This window comes from Maniola jurtina, chromosome 10 (genome assembly GCF_905333055.1).
Source record: "Maniola jurtina chromosome 10, ilManJurt1.1, whole genome shotgun sequence".
Lineage (NCBI taxonomy): Eukaryota > Metazoa > Arthropoda > Insecta > Lepidoptera > Nymphalidae > Maniola > Maniola jurtina.
The window spans coordinates 7,647,229-7,668,617 of record NC_060038.1 but is presented as its reverse complement, the minus strand read 5'-3'; the positions used below and the strand labels follow the sequence as shown (position 1 = coordinate 7,668,617).

The 21,389-nt window shown below is 34.9% G+C and overlaps 1 protein-coding gene across 12 annotated transcripts in view; it reads right to left on the bottom strand.

Annotated features, from left to right (window-relative positions):
* LOC123868813 overlaps positions 1-21,389 on the bottom strand; it is a 93,389-nt gene that overhangs the window by 29,935 nt on the left and 42,065 nt on the right. For all 12 annotated transcript variants that reach the window (XM_045911444.1, XM_045911443.1, XM_045911445.1 and 9 more), the window contains 2 exons: positions 8,571-8,727; positions 7,053-7,299 (listed from right to left, as the gene is read on the bottom strand). In XM_045911444.1, the coding sequence (XP_045767400.1) occupies positions 7,053-7,299; positions 8,571-8,727 (404 nt within the window). The remainder of the gene's footprint in view (positions 1-7,052; positions 7,300-8,570; positions 8,728-21,389) is intronic.

Sequence of the window (21,389 nt, the reverse complement as noted above, 5' to 3'; positions counted from 1 at the left end):
GAATATATATTCTAGTCGCTTAAAACAAAGTTAGAGGTGCGTGCCCGGGATCGAACTCCCGACCACTCAAATTTACATGTTGACAACCTATAATTATAAACTAACTATTATTATTAACATTACTTGCGAATCATCATCATCGTGTTACATACCTATTGGTTAAAGAAAAGCAATTCATAAAAGGAAATAAATTGAATAAGTATGAAAATCAATGAAGATTTTAGAAGTTTCGATGCAAAAGTGATCCTGGCCATATTTTCAGAAGTTTTCATTGTATGTCCGATGTAATGCCGATGCATGCCATGGTGAAGTCTGAATAGTCTCGACGCGGAGATAATTCTGAACAATTTTCAGAAGTTTTCAATGTATATATGTCCGTTGTAATGTCGATGCATGCCATTGTAAAGTTTGAATAGTCTCGACGCAAAGGTGATCCTGACCATATTTTCAGAAGTTTTTGTTGTATGCCCGTTGTAATGTCGATGCATGCCATTGTGAAGTTTGAAGTCTCGATGCAAAGGTGATCCTGACCATATTTTCAGAAGTTTTCATTGTATCCCCGTTGTAATGTCGATGCTTGCCATTGTGAAGTTTGATGTCTCGAAACAAAGGTGATCCTGACCATATTTTCAGAAGTTTTTGTTGAATACCCGTTGTAATGTCGATGCATGCCATTGTGAAGTTTCTAGAAGCGTGTGATAGGCATTCCTAGCAGAATATGCTGAGATGAGGCTGTTGAGAAATCCTCGATGAAAATAGTCGCCTGACGGCCATCGCAAGATCTGGCAAATGGGGTAAACGTCCTATTTGCCAGATCTTACGATGACCCCCGGTGACAAATCAGAAAGTTCTTCATGAGTGATCAATGCATAATCTGATATAGTTTGAGAAATCCGAATACTTTTTTGTTGACTTTACATTTTTCTACCTTGCTTCATGGAACGTGCTTGTTTTTGTTTTTGGATTCCCTGTTGTAATGTTTTTATTTATACGATACAGATTTTTTTTTTTTTTTTTAATGCAAATTAATCAAAATCAAAAGTTAAGTTTGAGACACACACAGTGCGCGACGGTCACGCAACCAACGTTACTTCTAGAAATAGATAGAAGATATAAATAGAATAGAACTGTATGAAAGCGTTCATTTTACAAAAAAAAAAAACGAGTAAAAGCAACGATCCACCCGAGTTTTCTATTTTACGTCACCCATAGCCATATTTGACATATCGTCCCTGGTTTGTAGAAAGGGCGAATAAGCAATTTTTCTATATATTATTCGAATATATTCGCCTTTTCTGTGAACCAGTGACATATTATAGTCGATTCAAGATCAAACCGAGAGTTCCCTCCTTCTAGTTCACTCTGCTCCTGTGTCATGTGTGACGTGCTTTATACAGTTACTTGTTTTACAAATCGTACACGCGTTCGCGCGCATTCAGTATGACGTCCAGTCGTATACCTAGTTCATATAGCGTCGTGACGATGACGCGCGTGGTGGATGTTTCAACCTTTAAAGCTGCAAGTACTGCAAGGTTATGCAGCGTGAACGTAACACTAACAAAAACAATAAAAATGTAAATTAAATAAACTCCTCAATGAACAATGTTTTCGATGTACGTCATCAAAATTTGCATTTGAAATGGTTACTACGGGTACACTAGAGAAAATATTGCAAATGCTTTGCTGGACGCGGCGGAAATTCGCTACTGCAACTCACTACCTCAGTAGGTACTCTTATTATAAATGCAAAAATGTGTTTCTTTGTTAGTTTGTTATTTTGTCCTTCAATCACGTCGCAATGGAGCGACGGATTGACGTGATTTTTGCTTGGGTATAGTTAAAGACCTGAAGAGTGACATAGGCTACTTTTAGCACAATTAGGGATTATTAAAAACCTGAATCCACGCTGACGAAGTCGCGGGCATCAGCTAGTAATAACTTTAACATCTATATCAAGGTTTGTATATCATATTCATCGTCGTCAATCGATAGATGTCCACACTCCACAGCTGGGCAAAAGTCTCCAATAGGGACTTCCATGTGCTACGACCTTGCACCGCCTATCCAGTGGCTCTCTGCGACTCATTAGATGTCGCTTATTCAGCTAGTCTGACAATGATACGCTTTCCGTGCGAGGACGCCATTCTAGCACCTTGGGACCTCTACGAGTAGCATATTAATGATATCTCATATTTTAAATTATTTATCTACACTTTTTTATATGTATAAATATACATTTAAAATACATTTTAAATAAAATTGGTTGCGCACACACATATTCTAAAAGCGTGCTGTCAAAAATCACTTAGGATAACAAGCTAATTCTAAACGGCGATATTACTTTCACCCGTCACCGTCGACGATTGAGACGTTGCTACAAGAAAGTGGCACAATCGATGGACCGTAAACGCTAACCGTTTGTTGTTCAGCATTGAGAGTGTGAATGCGTATGATGGGTTCTGCACCCTTAGTAATCTAAGATTCAGATCTTTTTGTAGAATTCTCTTTTTGGATTCCGTACCCAAGGGTGCCAACGGGACTTTATTACTAAGCCTCCTAGCGGAGGCTGTCCATACGTTCCAAGTCTGCAAGTCTATCAGCTAGCTGTTTCTCGTTAACCATAATAAGAAGAGAGTTGAAATTTTAGAAATACTTTAGAAATGGTTATTTCTTGTATGATGGTACGGAACCCTATACGTGCGAGTCCGACTCGTACCTGACCGATTTTCTTATTCTATTTCAAGTTAGCCCTTGACTGCAAATTCACCCGGTGGTAAGTGATGATGCAATCCAAGATGAAAGCGGGTAACTTGGAAGGGGTATGACAATACCCCTTATTAGTTTCTATACGGCATCTTACCGGAACGCTAATTAGCTTGGGTTTAACAAGCCACGGTCGTAGCCTCCCACCAGACCTGACCAATAACGTACCCAGACCAGTGACAATTTAGAAATTATAAATTCCCAAATTGCTCCTGATAGGAATCGAAGCTGGGACCTCCCGCTTATAAGACACATCATTATGCCATGGAGGTAGTCAGTTTAATTAGGTATAGTTCTGAGAAAATATGTTATCCATTTAATGTAGGTAAGTGCAGATTGGCTAATCCGAAATTAAGTATTTCGAGATGTTCACGTAAGAACAGTAGTTAAGAAATCAAAAAGTGCCAAATAATAATAATAATATTAATTAGGTTCCATCTGCAATATTGTTCTTAGCTCTTTCGCAATTTATAATATTAGTATGGATAGTAAATATATGTATTACTTAATTTATTTACATACTTATGGAGTGTTTACCTTCGTTGTTTATGACTCAAATATATCCATTTATGGACTCGTTGCACCACGCCGCGCCGCTTGGGCAAAGAATTCGTGACATGTCAAAGTAAACATTTTTATGTTTGCGATCGAGATTGGATACGATCTTACGTCCTAATTACAAAACACCTGGCCTTTGCGTGAAAATACTTAAGAAAATATGAGTTTCTGATTAAAGTAGTGTTCAATAAAAGGACACATAGATTCTTAAAAATACTAACAAATTATTAAAATAAGATTCACTATTACAAACTAACAAATCTATTTACATACCTATTATAGTTTATAGTATATCTATTACATTATAGGCCATAATTTATACGGATACTTATAGGTAAAATAATAATTAACGACCTAATCAAAGGTCTAAGTGTATCAATATCTAAGGTGAAATAGACAAACAGACCCGATATACACTGGTTTAGGTAAAGGCCGATATACAATAAGTTCATCCTATTTTTTATCCTTAAAAAAAAGATTAACATTAAGTAACAACAAAAATTTCAAACCTATATTATGTATTTATGTAAAAATACAAGTAGCAATTGTATACAATAAAAAAAAATCAAAAGAAAAATAAAACTGACTTCAAAAACCACAAACACTAAAAAGTAAAAAATATTTTTTTGTTTCTACGCGTGTAATTTACCTATGTATGAAGTCGTGCGATCATAATAAAAGAAACAAGAAATCCAAGTTTAAAGCTCGCAGTCGGTTTTTTTTTCGAATTTTTTTATTTCACAATTTTTAGTGGCCCCACTGTACTATAATATATTATGCCCAGTTAAACCCCTACTGTTTACTAAGCTATTACACTGATCGCGAGCAATTTGCTCTTATCCATTGAGGAGTTCTGTTCTCTATCTCCTATGTTCATCAGACCTTCGCCAAATTTTTATGGGACCACCTACACAGTGTACCCATTCAAACAAAAAAAAAATCCAAAATGGATCCAGGGGTCTTTGAGTAATCGGGGAACATACATAAAAAAAAGATTCCGACGAATTGAGAACCTCCTCCTTTTTTTGAAGTCGGTTAAAAACAATAAAAATGTGCAGTCCTAGATATTTTTTGTAACATCAGGCGGTACATTTAGACATGACTAGTGATTTTAAACTAGGTCTAAATCTTTAAGAGTCGTTATAAAGTTTTATCGATTAATAATGGTTGTATTAAAATAAATATCTTTAACTAGTTCTATAGCTACTCAGGCTTCATGGTTTTATAATCAAATTTAAGAAATCGTTTGTTACAGCATATAAGATATTAAGTTCTTATATAACAAATTACATAAGAATAGTCAATGACTGACTAATAATAACAATGACTTAGAAACCTATAGCTATTAAATGGATTATGGTGCTAGTGGGTTAGTATGCAGTAGTTTTTTTTTATTGATAAACATGTTACTTAAATGCACAATACATTCGTAAAGTGAAGATGAGACTAAGGTAGCTAAAGATACTGATAATACATCCGGAGGCTTCAATTCGTACTTCGTAAAAAACTAGCGCCAAAATGTCAAGCTCATAATGGTAGATGGAAAAAATCTCACATCAATGTCTAGTGATTTTAATGTTGAAAAAATGAATAATAATAAGAAAAGTTATGAAAACTGTAGAGTGTAGCTGTAGGTACAGTTTTGTGTTCCTAATAGTCATATTTCCGAACCCAAATAAGGGAAATGGGTCACATGAAAAATATTAAAGGTCGCCCAAATAAGAACATCTCCCGAGCGTTTTCTAATTTATTTTATGCGGTAAAGTGGAAATTAGCGTGTGACCTCCTCTTTGGGAGGCGAATATTCGCATTTTAGATTAGCTTACTTGTTCTCACGATTGCAATATTTTTACAATTGCAGGCATCTTCTGGTCTGGCCTCTTACGTTTCACTCGTATCTGAAGCTCAGACATACGAGGCTAATCAAATAGTTAAAAGTGACGTGATAATATAATCATGTTATCTCTCAATAATGACTTTCGGTCTGATGGGAGGCTTCGGCCGTGGCTACCGCCCTATCGGTAAAGCCGTGTTGCCAAGCGATTTGGCGTTCCGGCTCGCTTCCATCTTAGCTTTTATTACTTACCACCAGGTGAGATAGCAGTCAAGTGCTAACTTGTATCAGCATAAAAAAAGACTCTCCACTTCACTCGCCTCCACTTCCTTATAATAAAGACGACTGACTGCCTTTTGGTCCGTACGTGTTTTTCCGCATAGTTAAGTATGCTTGGCAGTAACTTAACGCGCAGTTTAACAGCTAGCGACTTATCTTTTCCAAGAACTACCTTTTCTCGTATTTCGAAAGTAATAAAAACCTTATGCTGACACTAACCACTTTTAGCAAACTGGCAGCAATGGCTGGTTTCAGAATATAAAATAAACATTTAGCCTTCCTAGAGAAATACATGTTTTAAGTATACTTTCAGTACCTTCTGTGGGAGGTCTTATCGCATACCAGACAAACATTTATAGCCAGAACTATTAACCGCATAGTCAACTTTGCTTTCAACTCAGAGATCTCTTAATATCGCAATAGAAAATTCTTACTTTCTTGTACAAGTTTTTTTTTTTGTATATGTACTTAGGTACGTGTTATTTATCACTTGATTATCCGTATCACTGGTTACATTACGTTTAGTTTTACTTGAAAAACATATAGGTTTCAACCATAAGCAATAATGTCTAATTGCTGTGTGTTAGTATTTTGAAACGCCCGTAGCTACTGCCCGTACGTAAGTTACGTAAAGTTATTGCATATGGTAAAGCCGAAGTGAAAATGTGAAAACACGAACGCCTTACATCGCGGTATGCTTAACGTTTCCTCAGATGCCTTTTAGGTCCTGTGATTACCGCTCAATCATGTTTACTATTCAGAAACTATTACTTACTTAAAATTCCAAGGTTTTATTTGTCACATGAATGAGCTTAACGGTTAATTTTAAAGGATAAATAACCTTGAATGTTTATTTTTCTTTGGAGGTCGCAGATTATTCTGTATCGATAGTAGGTAATAAAGTTTACAGCGATAACAATACATAAAAATTAAGTAGTTCCTAAGATACTACCAAAATCACTGGCTCCGAGTACGTTAAATGCCATGAACTTATGTACATAACGTACCTAACCAAATTCTTGTGAGGCATCAAGTCTGTATTCTGAATAACGTCTTAATAAATTCAAATTCAAATTCAAAATGTTTTTATTCAATTAGACTTTTACAAGTTCTTTCGAATCGTCAAAAGCATCTACCACTCTAATAGGCCGATTCATCGATACCGTAGTCTTAATTTAAACCTCAAGTTTATTTATATAATCATGTTTTCGCATCTTTAGATCCTTGGGTCATAAAATTACCTTGGATGGCTATTTTCATTGACGTGGCCTATTGTGGTGTGGACATGAATAAGTACAAACACTAAAAATCAAAATTTATGAACACAGCAATAATCAAGTAGCGATTTTGGCTTACTTTCTTTAGGAAGGTCTCTATTTTTTGTATTCAGATACAAGTCTCTATAGTTCTCAAGATGTGATTTTGCATTTAGAAATGTATAAATTATTTATTAAGTACCTATGCAAGAGGCAACCCTAGTCAGCAATGTATAACTGCCAATATGCCCCACTGGTCTGATCGTATAATATAATAGGCGTGGCCTCATTTTTTAATGACACCCATTGCTATAAATTATCATCACGAATCGTTTCTCTAACATCAATAAAGATTTACTCACGTCGTGTGTTATATCATCAATAATAGCGTCGTGTGGCAAGTCGGCGGTCATCAAGAGAGCGTGAATGTCTTCAGTCTTGAAGCTCTCCATATCAGCTTCAGCGAGGTTGGCGTCCAGATCCCGGGCGATGTCTTTGTATCGTGAAGCGAACTCGAAGCGAGATGTAAGGTCACTTATGCCCTTGTAGGATGCGGATACCGAGGACAGTACTGAGATGTGGTGGCACGAACCGTCTCGAAACATCGGACTGGAAAAGATACAATCTGAACGTTACTAAAATACTAATTATGATTTAGGTAAAGTTTGCGTGGAACAAGGGCGAACTTTTCACCTTTAAATGCTTCGTCATTTTACGTAACAAAATATATCGTTAGCACATCTGACCTTTCAGTATAAAGGATCGAGTTTGCCTAAAGTATGAAGAATAGGCAATTTTCCTTTTCTTATAACTTGTTATGATTAGCTAATGTTTCACTCCCAGATTTCAAACCTTTAATTTGAAGTTCAAGATCAAAGTTAATGTAGTCTTATTTTTCATATATTTTAGTGATTAGGTTGAAATAGAGTTGAAAATAAAATTTAGGACTCAGGTTCAATTGGTCATTTTAAATTATTTCAAAAGTTTTCAATATTTTCTATTAATAACTACTGCAGCAATTGACTGCGAGTGATTTCTATCTCCATTTCAAAGATTAGATTTTTACACTTTAATTGGACCAATTTCACGGAGAACTCTGTTAATCAAAAAAAAATAATCGAAATCGGTCCAGATGTCGTTCTCAACTACTTATATATTTATAAAATCTAAATTGGTCTAGGTCTGTGCTGGCGGAAGTCTTCGGTCGCGGCTAGCTAACACCCAATCAGCAAAGTCGTAGATGTAACGCAAAGCGATTAGCGCTCCAGTACTACCTCGCGAAAAATCGATGTTACCAATGGATTGATTAATTGGCTTACTTCAGGATTCAATTTAGCGCGTCCACTTATCTATTCTCTATTGAGCGTATTTTTACTTTGAACTAAAATAATAGAATAGAATTTTGTCTTTAAAAACATAAATGTACAAAACAAAAATATTTTGCTTATGCTTACTTTGCATAGAATTAAAACGAGTAAGTCAAAGTAAGCTATACAGATTTGCAGTCAAGCGCTAGATTCTCATTGAATAAAAAAATATTTGGATGTAATTTACTTAGCCGTGATAGTCTACTGGTTAGGACGTCCATCTCCTATTCGAGAGGTTGGGGGTTCAATCTCGGACACGCACCTCTAACTAATTCCTCTCTTTCGTAGTTATGGGTGTTTGAAGAAATTAAATATCACTCGCTTTAACGGTGAAGGAAAACATCATGAAAAAACCTTCATACCTGAGAGTTCTACATAATGTTCTAAAAGGCGTGTGAATCCGCGATTGGGCAGCGTGGTGGATTATGGCTAAACCCTTCTCATATTGAGAGGAGACCCGTGCTCTGTAGTGAGCCGGCGATGGGTTCGGGTGAATCATGATGATGAACTTACTTGTAATCCAGGAGCCATAAGTATCCGGAGTTATCGCAGTGAGCGTCGAGCTCATCGTGCGTCGAGTGGAGGCTTCCGGCGAGGCTGGTGTTGCTGTTGCAGTCCTCGTCGGTGACGCCGGGGCTCGCCGCCTTCAGCCCCAGCCGTGGCGGTGGCCCTGGAATACGGAAACGTGACCCGTCACTCAACTGCTCCAAAAATATTTACGGAACGAGACATGTCAATCAACCGATCACGGAACTAGCTAACTTTGCGGAAACAATGGATGGCGATGTCCGCAAGTTAATAATAGTTAAAAAAATATGTAATGTAAGATCCGTCATATTGATTTTGTTCATATAAAATGGAAGGCCTATGTTACCCGGACCATAATAACGAGTCGATTGGCTCTTTATTCCTCAAAAAATCGGCTCAGTATTTTATGTGCTACGATAAAACACAAATGCATTACATACATACATAGAATGCTAAAATAATAACCCTCCCTTTTGACTTTACGTAGTAGAATAAAAAGTAATTTACAGAGCACTAAAAGCATACCTTAATACCATAGATTGCTATGTACCTTCATTTAAAAATATGTAGTAACTAAAAGATTTTTAGTCGCATTACTAAAACGTAGAATTCTCGTCCCCTACAGCTAAAGCGTGGGTGAGGTGGCATACCACATGCCTTTTATGGAAGCTTGATGCACATCCAAGGGTCGAGGAAAATTATATATTATAGGAGTTCAAGCAACACATTCGAAAATACTTTCTAAGATCTTAAAATATTATGTTGTATTGTACGAACCATTGTATTGTGACTTGATATAATTTGCATTTGTATTTTTGGGGTCAATAATCGTCACACAATGTAAGGTGATCAGTGAACTCGCTAATGGAAGCAAGTTAGGAAACCATGTGACGCAAGTGTGACTCAGCTGTGATAAATCGCGAGAACAACTACCAATCGCCTCACTATTGTTTTTGCCGTGCTAAATAAACCGCGTCTGCAATTGCCTTAATATTATTGAATAAATAGGGGGAACAAAGTAGGTATAAACCATCTACTGGTATTCTCATCATCAGGCGTTTATAAAAGTGTCGAAACAAACAAAACAATGACGTAAGCTTGAATCACAGGGTTAGGAAACTGTATTTCAAGAAAACTGTGTTGAATTCTGGTTCGTTTAATATACAAGTTGCGTCTTATTGGAAAACTAAGTAGTTAGTAGGTAGTTATGCGCTTATTAGTGAATTGGAGCAGTACTGTAGCTTCAATTTTATGAATGACAAAAAGCACAGCCGCTGGCCCAACTAGGTACACCAGTCAGGCCATTTTGCGTGACTTCACTGCCTCTAAAAAAACATAACAACTCTCTGTCTATCACGATCTGAACAAATATTTTCCTTATCGAGTATAATATACATGTATATTGTTACGGATTTTGCACAAAGTAAATATACAGGTAAGTATTAAATATTATAAATATGCAATAATAATAATAATATACTTATTACGTATGTAGATATTTTTTAATGTATCAACTAAATACCTACTTGATGATGACCATGATTTCATCCGCGTAGATGTAAGCTTTCCAAAATCCCGTAAATATTGTTTAGTTTCTAAAAATAAAAGCCTAAAGCGTCTCCGGGATGTTGTGTCTGAACCAAATCTCATAATCAGCTAAGCTGACGGGCCGAGAAAAGGTAACACAAAGGCAGACCGAGACTCTTATGCATCTTTTTATGATTCACGAACTAATTAAATGTTCATTCTTATAGACACGGTAACGGGTAAGTTCAAGATTAAAATATAGGTACCTAGAATTGCAGAATCAGTTAATGGTCTCTTTCTTTTGTTTGTATCATAAGACGAATGCAGATTAGCCTTTGGTACTATAATATGATTTGGAGATATGGCATTCGATAGTTATTCGTTACCATAAAAACCCACTCAAACATTTAAAAGAGCTCAACAAGGTCCTATAGCTCAATAATCATTTGTCTATTAACGGATCGATAGCTCCTAGGTACCTTATTGACAACATAACTCGTCATATCTCAAGCGTGCAGTTAATTAATATTCTATGCTTATTTCCAATAGTAAGGCTGTGTTTAAGTACTAATTGTCGATCGAAGGTTTAAACATGGTTTAAACTGATCATTCGCTTGACAAATGTTAACCATTGTCAAGTCTGTAACTCGGATTAACCTAATTGATAGACTTCGCTTATTATTGTCAATGTCAAGCCAATTAAATCTAATACCAAAAGGTAAAATAGTAGTAACATCATGCGATAACATGAGAACAAGGAATTTCGTATTTATCAAGATGAGAGATGGCTAAGGTAAAATAATAATCTATACTAATATTTTACCTAAATATAAAAATGTCACCTAAATATAAAAACAGACAGATCGATATACAGAGTATAGACGCAGGTACCTAATCGGTATATCTATTAGAGTACAGACGTACTCTTTATATCTACATATAATAATATGTCAGATTGTCTTTTTGTTACCTTTTCGCTGATCAACCCCTTTTTAACCGATCCTGATAAATTTTGGTAGGTATGTAAGTATATCTTGCATTCTAGATTCGAATGCCTCACGGGATTTTTAAAAACCTTAAACCTCACCAGCAAAGTCTTGGGTATCAGCTAGTGACTAGATAAAACAAGAGAAAAACAAGTGTGATAGTCAATACAGAAATAATAAATGGCGATATAAACGGCTACGAGAGAGCTCGGTCCAGGCATTCCATAGCCTCGGGCATGCAGACGCCTGCCTAGGGTGGGCGGACACGCTGCATTAGTCCATTTCTTCAATTTATGCGTCCGAGAAACAAGGCATGCACATCCTGGAGCATTCTGTACAACTGCGCACCAACATTGACCGTGTAGCGAACAGATGCAAATGGCAAAGGTACAACATCTTTAGAAACTTCAAGGCATGGTATCTAAGACATAACAAATGCCTTATGCACTTATCCATACTAATATTATAAATGCGAAAGTGTGTCTGTCTGTCTGCTACGTTTTCACGGCTCAACCGCTGAACCGATTTTAATGAAATTTTGTGCAGACTTAGGATACATTCCGGGGAAGGACGTAGGCTACTTTTTATCCCGGAAAAACAAACAGTTCCCGCGGAGTAGCATACTATCTTTCACGCATTTTGTCGTTCAATAACGCCGTAACAGATCTATGAATTGACGTCGTTTTTCGCATAGACATATTCAAGGACTTAAGAAGTGATAAAGGCTACTTTTATTTCCAGAAAAAACAAACAGTTCCCGCAGGATATTATGCTTTAACATATGATAAAATAGCTTAAGGTTTGCTCCAAAAAATATTGTAACAAACCTCAATTATTATTAAAACCTTGAGTCACGCGAGCGAAGCCGCGGGTAATAGCTAGTTCACAATAAATAATCAATACTACGTAACAAAGAAAATGGTACAAGAATACTTTAAAAAAGTCGGTTAACTATTCTTGTGTTGATATCAATAAAATTTAAATTACCTAAACGACATATTTTATATTTTATTACATATCTATGGTTTTATTGCATAGGCGAGAAGTCTTTACATTAAAATCATCATTTTATAGTGTTAATAACGAATGAAACGTCTCTTCTCTCTATCCCTCTACAAATTTTTATCACTCTGTAAATAATTGAAGTCACTTCCTAGTTTTCATGGATTCCTAGTTTTATCACCTGCTAACTTGTTTATGCGTTTCACTCAATTTTGGATGGGAATTTGTGTAATTTAAAATGTTTAAACACTTCATTTATTGATATACTCGTATGTAACCAACCTAGTTCTACTATAGAAATAAAAATATTGTTATTCAAATAAACGTATTAGTATTGATATTCTGTTAGGGTGAAAAATGCAATAAAAACTTTGTTGCTTATTTCTGTATTTACCTATTTGTTCTTTAGTTTCTTTATATTTCCATTAAAACTATGGCAAAACGCCAAATAAACGTGATCCAATCCGTTGTACCCATTTTATTTCATCACAGTGGCATCGGCAAATGCTTTAATGTATGTCTTATCCGTGTTAAGCTCAAAAGAAACTGCTAATCGTGTCAAGATATTTCCAAGGCAGACATTTCGTTTTGGCCCGTTTCATAGGAAGTATTATTTTTCAAATTCAAATGGATCATCACTATCAGAAGGGATCAGAATTAGAATTTACTGTACTGTGTAATTTACATCGTATGATGACTTCACACCCCATTGAGAACATTACGGAGGACTCTCAGGCAGGTCGTAAATATGATAAATATGATATTTATTACATCAACAAGGTCTTAACTCCTTCCCCTTCCCTTCAAATTTTAATGAATTTGTACGATCCAGTGATCCACTAACTAACATCTGAGTTTAAATAATATTGTATCTAATTGTGATCGGTAAGACCCGGATAATGCCAGGCCGATGAAGTTGTGAAATTAGTATTAATTGGCTATCGTATTGACGATATTTCACAGTTATTTTTGCAACATCCAACGAACAATGCACTGACGGCAATTTGACCATGAAGCCCGGATGCGAAGGTCGACTGCCTGTGCCTCTGAAGTTTATTTCTTCCATACAAAAATAAGTACTTATATCGTTATATCGTCAATTGTTTTGTCCGGTTTAGTCGTGGGAAGACAAAAATGTAATATAGGTATTTCATTTTTCAGTTACCGAATGATAGTATTTCGCTCATCATTCTGGGGCCACTAAAAGTCCTTTCCATCTTCACCTTTTTAAAATGGATGAAAACAATTATTATTTTACATCAGAAACACACGTTTTTGATTCAGCAACACTAGAAAAATCGTGTTCATGACATGGCTGAAGCCACAATAGTTCCACTGTCAGAAAGTAGACTGAAATCCAAAAAGTCGTAGACCGTACAAACATCAACCGTTGCACTAATTCCATAATTATTATCTAATCCAAACACAAGCTCCACATCAAAAAATGTGATTTTTAACTATGACAACATTAATGCGATGCCCAAAATGTCTGAATCGTAATAATTTTGTTTTATTAAGAAAAGATTTAGTAAACAATTGTAGGTAATCGTTGCGAAGGTTAACTGATTTACCTACTATAAGTAGAAAACGATGCTATAGTTTGAAGTAACAAATGAATATAAAAGTAATTATTTCTTATTGCGGACAGGCAATTGCCTCCATTAATTAATTAAGATACGAGTATCACAACGACTTTAAGAAATTGTATTTAATTAAGACTAGCTTTTGTCCGAGGTTATATCCCGCTTGAAAGGCTCACGATTTTGTCTTGGATCTTATTGAACCTATTTTGATCATACCTAGAGTTCTTAAGTCTACTCTTACGCTTTCAAACGTTCCACGTTTTGTTGTAATTAGTAGATTCTACATGCCTAAACATGAATATAAGGAAACCAAAAATCAAAACATTTCCTATACCTAATTATATACATTTTTTACAGATTTCAGATACAGAGGAATTATGCGAATTTTAAAAAGAAAAGATTGAACCAGGAAGGAACTTGAGTTTTATATTGCAATGCAAAAACGGTTAAAACATTTCCGGTTTTACGCTGTAATATTATTTCTCATCAATGTTAAATAATAATCAGGGCTCAGATCACCTTCACGGCTCAGCTGATAACGAACAGGTTAACATTTCACGGGCAATATACTGCTTTGACATTTTGGTAACCTACAGCTCTACATGCCTTCGTTGTACCTACTTACACGAATATAAAAAAATCGGCCAAGTGCGAGTCGGACTCACACAGGAAGGGTTCCGAATGATCGTACAAGAAATAACACTTTTTAATTTTCATGGCGAATTTGTTGTTCTAGCGGCAATGGAAATACACATTCTGTAACAATTTCAAATCTCTATTTATTATGGTTCACGAGATACAGCCCGCTGACAGACAGACGGACGAAGGGACAGAGAAGGCTGGTAATGCGGTCCTGTTGGCACCTGCGGGTACGGAACCCTAAAACGACGTTAAGTATGATTAATAATATTTCTCTGTCCCTGCCAATTAAGTTGTGCTGGAAGTAGGCCCGATAATAGTGCACCCCTTTTACCTTAGGTTTTAGTCTGATCCTGACAGATAGATCGATATATAAACAATACGCATTATAGCTACATAATAAAAGACTACTAGTACGTAGTATCTATCTGTTTTTATGCAAAATGGAATAAAAAAGAAGGTTGGACATTAAACTGTGTTGCTTTGCTTAATTTAAAAGTAACCTTCATTTTTTTAGCAGTTGATAAATTATGGTAGGTACCTAAGTTAAGATATTAGGCACACTGATATTATTATATTTATGTTAGATTCAACATTTAAATTATGCAATCGCACATTTTGCTTAATTTCTAGTATTTATTTAGTAAGAGATTGAAATTGTTATCAAAGGTCGAAATTATTGAATAAATTAAAATGGTTTTTTATCAAAAACAAGTAAATTACTTAAATACTAACATTATTAAAACATAGCTCTTAATTATTCAAATAAAGGCATAGTTCATCAGCTGATGTTTGAAAAATTAAATGTCGAATAAACGCTATTCGCTTGTTTATCTGAGGCACTGAAAAACCGACCCTAAATTGAAAACATTCTCGGTAGTCCAGGCAATCAATAATAATGAGAAATTGTTTGAATGGAAACTTTAGAGCTAAAGAAACAATATTAAAACTTAAAAAAAAAAATCTTTAAAAATAAACAGTAAAAGAAACCTATATTTATTACTCACATAATATAAGCAGACTCCTACGTGAACACTAAAACGGCATAACTCGGATAATATTACAAATAACCAAGTTTTTCCATCCATTCGCCCACGTTTATAAGCCTTTTGCGTCTTCAACCGTCCTCATTAATGACACAGAACCTATATCATGTCATGTGGTATTTATACCAAGTTAAATAATATCGAAGGGTGGATTTAAAAATAGATCTGGACAAAAAATGCCACAAGGAATCGTGAGAATGGTAACGCGTCCCGATTTGTGAGAGACCTTTAACCTAACTAATCTTTCCTTATAAGTTACTCGTACTGCTCAGGGATCTGGACCACCAAGGAGATAACACGATCGATACCTAGCTAAGTTGAGCTTCCACTGAATGCAACACGAAGTAGGTACTTAGTCTATAAAGAAACATTTTTTTATTTATGTCAATTAGTTACAGTTGAACCTGCTTCAAGCCCTGACTCTTAGGATACTAGTTATTGTTTTATTTAAGTAGAGCATTATTTACATTGTTATATTAAAGTTAGATTTACCAAACTCCTAGAGTCGATTCACATTGGCAGCCGAAGCGAATTTCAAAAACAAATCAGAGCATATTGACAACCTCTATCGTCACAAAGTAAATCACTAATTATTTCTACCGATAATTCGGAAACTTGGAAGAAGCTCTAGTAGAATCCTATCTAATTTGCGGTAAAATTAAGCTAAAAGGTATTTCAGATAGATGATTACTTTTCTTTTTTAATCGACATAAGCTCTCACTTCAGTGCTATTATTTAATTCTGAGATGAGTAATGGTAACTGTCCGGTGAACGATTAACTTAATATTGTGTTCCAAGAGTATTTGATATATCTATGTAAGTATATGGGCTACCGGGAATAGATGGCACCTATCTGTGTTTGTAATAAGCTTATACGAATGCTGATGAGTCATTTAATTTCTGCAAGGCAAGTGTTAATGGCCGTATTGAAGCTGAGTACATGGTAGATTACATAGGTGATAGGTATATTATCAACTAGCTGATGCCCGCAGCTTCGCCCGCGTGGATTGGTCAGATCCCCTGCAGCATCAGGATTGAGGAGTTGGACTCCAATTTTTTTATGAAACAATGTCGCAAAGTTCCTCTATCGATTAAAAAAGAAATGACGCAAATCGGTTCAGAAATCTCGGAGATTTCGGTGTACATAGGTAGAAAAACACAACTCCCTTTTTGAAAGTCGGTTAAAAAAGTAGCCTATGTTACTTCCTGGTCAATTCTCTACTTGTCTGTGAAAATCCCGTCAAAATCGGTTCAGCCGTTCCCAAGATTAGCCTTTTCAAACAGACAGACAGACAGACAGACAGACAGACAGACAGACAAAAATTTTAAAAACGTGTGATTCAGTTATAGTATCGTTCAAATAACCATATGACCTTAATATGCGGTAGTTATTTCGAAATTACGGACAGACACTCCAATTTTATTTATTAGTATAGATAAATAATGCAACTTGTATCATTACCCATAATATTTTTAAGTTTCTTCATTTTATTCAATTCATCACTGTAAACTATTCTGCATGTGACAACATTCACAATAGTTTACAGTGATGAATTAATTATTTATGATCATAATTAACTATGTATTTTACGGTACCTAATTAAAATATTACATACTATGTGGTTAACATTATATGCCAATTAAGTATTACTTATATTACCTAATACAATGTTACTCGAACAACTTCATCCCCTGGATTGAGGTTTTCTAAAGATCCCGTTGGAATTTCTCAAAATACTATCTTAGTAGGATCTACCAACATTTCAAGTAGCTTGACTTAGTGATAAGTCACTTGATAGGTCAGCCAGTCAAATTATCCTTTAGAATTTTACGTAAAACGGTAGACAACTACGTTATGATAACTTATTAAATTTTGTCTAGATTAACAAACCCACTCAGGCTAAATAACAGTAAAATACTATGTAGAGACTTAAAAAAAACAGGCACAGCTTAAGTTTATGCACTGAGAATACAAACAGTGAAATCCCATATTTGCTCAATTTTACTGCCTCTCTCAGCTATCATTATAGTCCTCAACAACAAACAGAAAGCACTAAAGTTCACAAGTACCATCCATTGGTGATATTTTAAACATCGTAAATGAGTCATAAGAAAAACGAACCGTTAAAGCATGGCGGTGACAATAAAAGGAGACGCATGGCGCCGGGTAATTTCAACCAACGAGAACTCAAAATGGAAGAATACTGGCAATATAAATAGTCCCTTCTGAAGCGAATGTATGACCAATTCTCTAATTTTATAACATGTGTAGCCTCCTAAAGCAAAGAGCTTAAGTAAGTATATATGGTACAAAAACATACATGGAGCATGAGCATCTTGTTCCATCTCAGCGTACGCTTAAATTAGTTCCTTCTGAAATAACAGGTTACAATTTATGTAGCTATCTGTTTGATTAAAATCGATCTATTTTAGCTGTAAGTAACTATAAGATAACAATACATTTACAAGCAAGCATTCTTGTCATGCAAAAAATTGATTCATCAGACATCGTACGATTAATAAACAAAAAATTGGGACCGGTCTATGTTGAGACTGTTTATCCTTGATTGAATGTTGACAAGTTAACGACATGAGTAGGTATCTTAGAGTCAGTTAGATGTAGCTACGTAGCTTCAAAATAATCAAGAATATTCTGAAACTGCTAATGTTAATTATTGACTTATGCCCAATTTTTGTTTAGTTTTTATTACGGAATAAACAACGTTTTCGTAAAATATGTCTTTTCCCCTTGAAGCTTGAAATAATATATTTCATTTTGAGGAATTTAGTAGTTTGTACAAATGGAACAAGCTCTTGTTATTTGTGTGTGAAACTGTGGCTCGCTGAAAGGTTAATTACTGTTGCCGCCTGCCTTTTTGGAACCTACCTACCCAACAAAATCATAGAGACGAAATCTCTACCAACTACCTATCTATATATGTATAATAGGCAATATTTTAAAATAAAATACATTTGATTAACCAAGTATCAAAAAAAGAAACCTTGAAATTACTTGGAAAACAATCATCTGACGCGGACGCCTCTTGTCCCGGTGACTCACTAAGCTTGCGAGAAAAACTTGGAGGAGGCGAGCCTCACACTGGGAAGAATAACTTGCACATAAGATGGCCTATGCCCAACAATGGATAAGCAAAGATTAATAAGGCAGAATATCATTGATTTAAATAAAAAATCAGTATGAAGTTACCTTGAAAACAAAATCAAAGCTTAAAATAAAATAGGTATGTACTACGTACTAATAGTGTTTGTAATAATTAATTATATCATTGTCAATTAAAATATATGTAAAAATATAAAACTGTACGTCATTCACTTATAGATTGATAGGTACGTAGCACAGAAATCCAAACGTAGGTATGATCAGTTTAACACTGGCACATTGATTACAGTGACGTAGCAAATTTAAAAAAAAAAAAAAAAACTATTCTCATTGTGATAGATCACGAGTCTAGTAGCTCTTATAGTCTTTGAAGGTCGAAAATAACCAATTAATGAGATAATCGCGTTAATAGGACAATAGAGTCCATTTAAAACGTAGGTAGGTACGTAATTTTCGCGTTCAACTATAAAATTGTGGTAACGTACAGTAGTAGTTAGGTAGTTATTGCGTTTCACACTGTACACCTCAGGGTTATTTGCTTTAAACTAGTGATGAGTCTCTGGTACATAGTTAGCAGCGATTCAGGTCCAAACGGCAACTTCCTTTTAGGAACGACAGCATGAATTGACTAGAGTTTCCTTTATTACAGGTCTTTAATGTTTAAATATTATTACATTCATATAACTTATGTTTTCCAATAAGTAGATAGTACCTAGGTACTGGCTATATTTGATTTAACGAGTTTCTCAAGCGTTTATTAAGTAGGTAGGTAGGTTCTCGCAGCTTTTTAGGGTTTCGTACCTCAAATGGGAATAGGATTTCTTACAGGATCACTTCATTGTCTGTCTATCTGTCGTGTCTGTCAAGAAACCTATAGGGTACTTCCCGTTGACCTAGAATCATGAAATTTGGCAGGTAGGTAGATCTTATAGTACACGTAAGCGGAATAATCCGAAAACCGTGAATTTGTGGTTATATCACAAAAAAATTAAATAATATGTTCATGAACAAATAATTAGTATTTTCAACTTTGAAAATATTGGCATGTGGGGAATCATTTAAAACTAATCCTCTATATTAATGCATGTTATATAATTAACGATACTGTTGATACTACTATAACAACAGCTGCACAAAACAACGGACGCCTACGTGCGAAACAAAACTGATTCCAACGTTAAACAAAATATGTCTATCGTGACTCAGTTTTTGTTTATTAAATGAACGGGCAGAGAAATCGGAACAAAATGAGTCTTTTGATAAAACTCTGTTTCTTATGTCTAAGCAAAAACGGCGAACCGGCAAACCGTCGGCGAACGTTGAAAAATTATATGTATTATTGAAATTGCTTGCAGATTCAATTAAACTGTCACAGTTCAAGTAGTCGTATAGCTTCGGGTAAGCATTTCGAATATAATATCGCTAGGCAAGTATATACTCAAATTAGCCTTACATAATATTATAATAATTCCTTGGTGAATTATAACTCATCCAAGAGTAATTCGTAATACCGAAGTATCTTTTAAGTATAACCGTAAATGCCAGGCGCCAGATACAAATTCTAGATATGGTCGATGGCGTCTGCACAAATTGACAGCAAAGTCGTTAAAGATAAACAGAATTAATGGTATTACTATATGGATTGTGTGATACCAGATGTAGCACCGAGTTTCACCCATTTATGTGTCAGTAACTGTTGCAGTTAAATATTTAAAGGGCCTCTAATAACTATTATTATTATCATCTCATAATATGACAGGAGCTTTTGAATAACGGATTTTGTGCCTTTATATTCTAGTAGAATATATATAGGTACAAAAATGCAGTCGTAATATATTTTAGGTACTGCATAGAACTGCAAAAGATAAAAAACTGCAGACTAAAGAACAGCAAAGAAACAACAGTAACTGATAATATATAAAAGAATTTCCAACTCACTGCTCTTATAGACCAAAAATTGTTTTTAAACAAGTTTTTAAAAGATTTATTATTTTATCGTATTAGACTATAATTTAGTAGGTAGAGCTAATTTTTACGTGAGTCTACATTAGTAAATGCAACAATTTTAAAAAATAAGAGAAATTCGCATAATCACAAAATCGTGAGTTTGATGAAATCATTCCACATTTTATATCTCTAGATTTTAGTACGGTACATTTATTGGTATTACTTACCAAAAAAAGTTTAGCAGATGATTTAAATGCAAATCCATTTAGTCTCCTGGATTTTCCGATGAAGCAATTTCTTATGCTCCGGCGATCACAGAACAGATACACATTTGCAAAAGTCAACATGCACTCGACCTGGGCAATCAGGGTTTTACATCTATCCACTTAAACCTTGGGCTAGAGCTCTCTTTAATTTATTCAAAGAGGAAATGAACGATGTAGAAAACAAGATACTAACCCACAACAATTATCCATAACCGGTTCTGTTTGACTTTGGTTTAAAATTATAGGTGTTGAATTACTAATGTTAGATTACATTGCATAAAATTCAGAACAATGTGCACCACGAAATGCTAAAAAAGTCAGATCTGATAATATAACAATGCAGTAAGACTCATATGAACATGTTGAAGTTAAATTAATGAGTTTGAAATTATTTGTTCATAAAAATAATGTTATACATATTATATGTACAGCTAAGCCAAGGCAATGAGCAAGCTAAATAAATAATTAATAATTGTTCAATATCTTTTATTAAAAATGGTGACCGATATTACTTAAATGAATATTGCATGACCATGATATTAATTTTCCTGCAAATATGAGCGCTAACTAATCAATCGGCAGACTGGACTTTATTCATTTCTAGAGTGTTAACTAGAACGCAACAGCTGCAATACTTAGCTAGAATTTAAACATAGAAATACTTATAAGAAGAAATCGACCCAAACA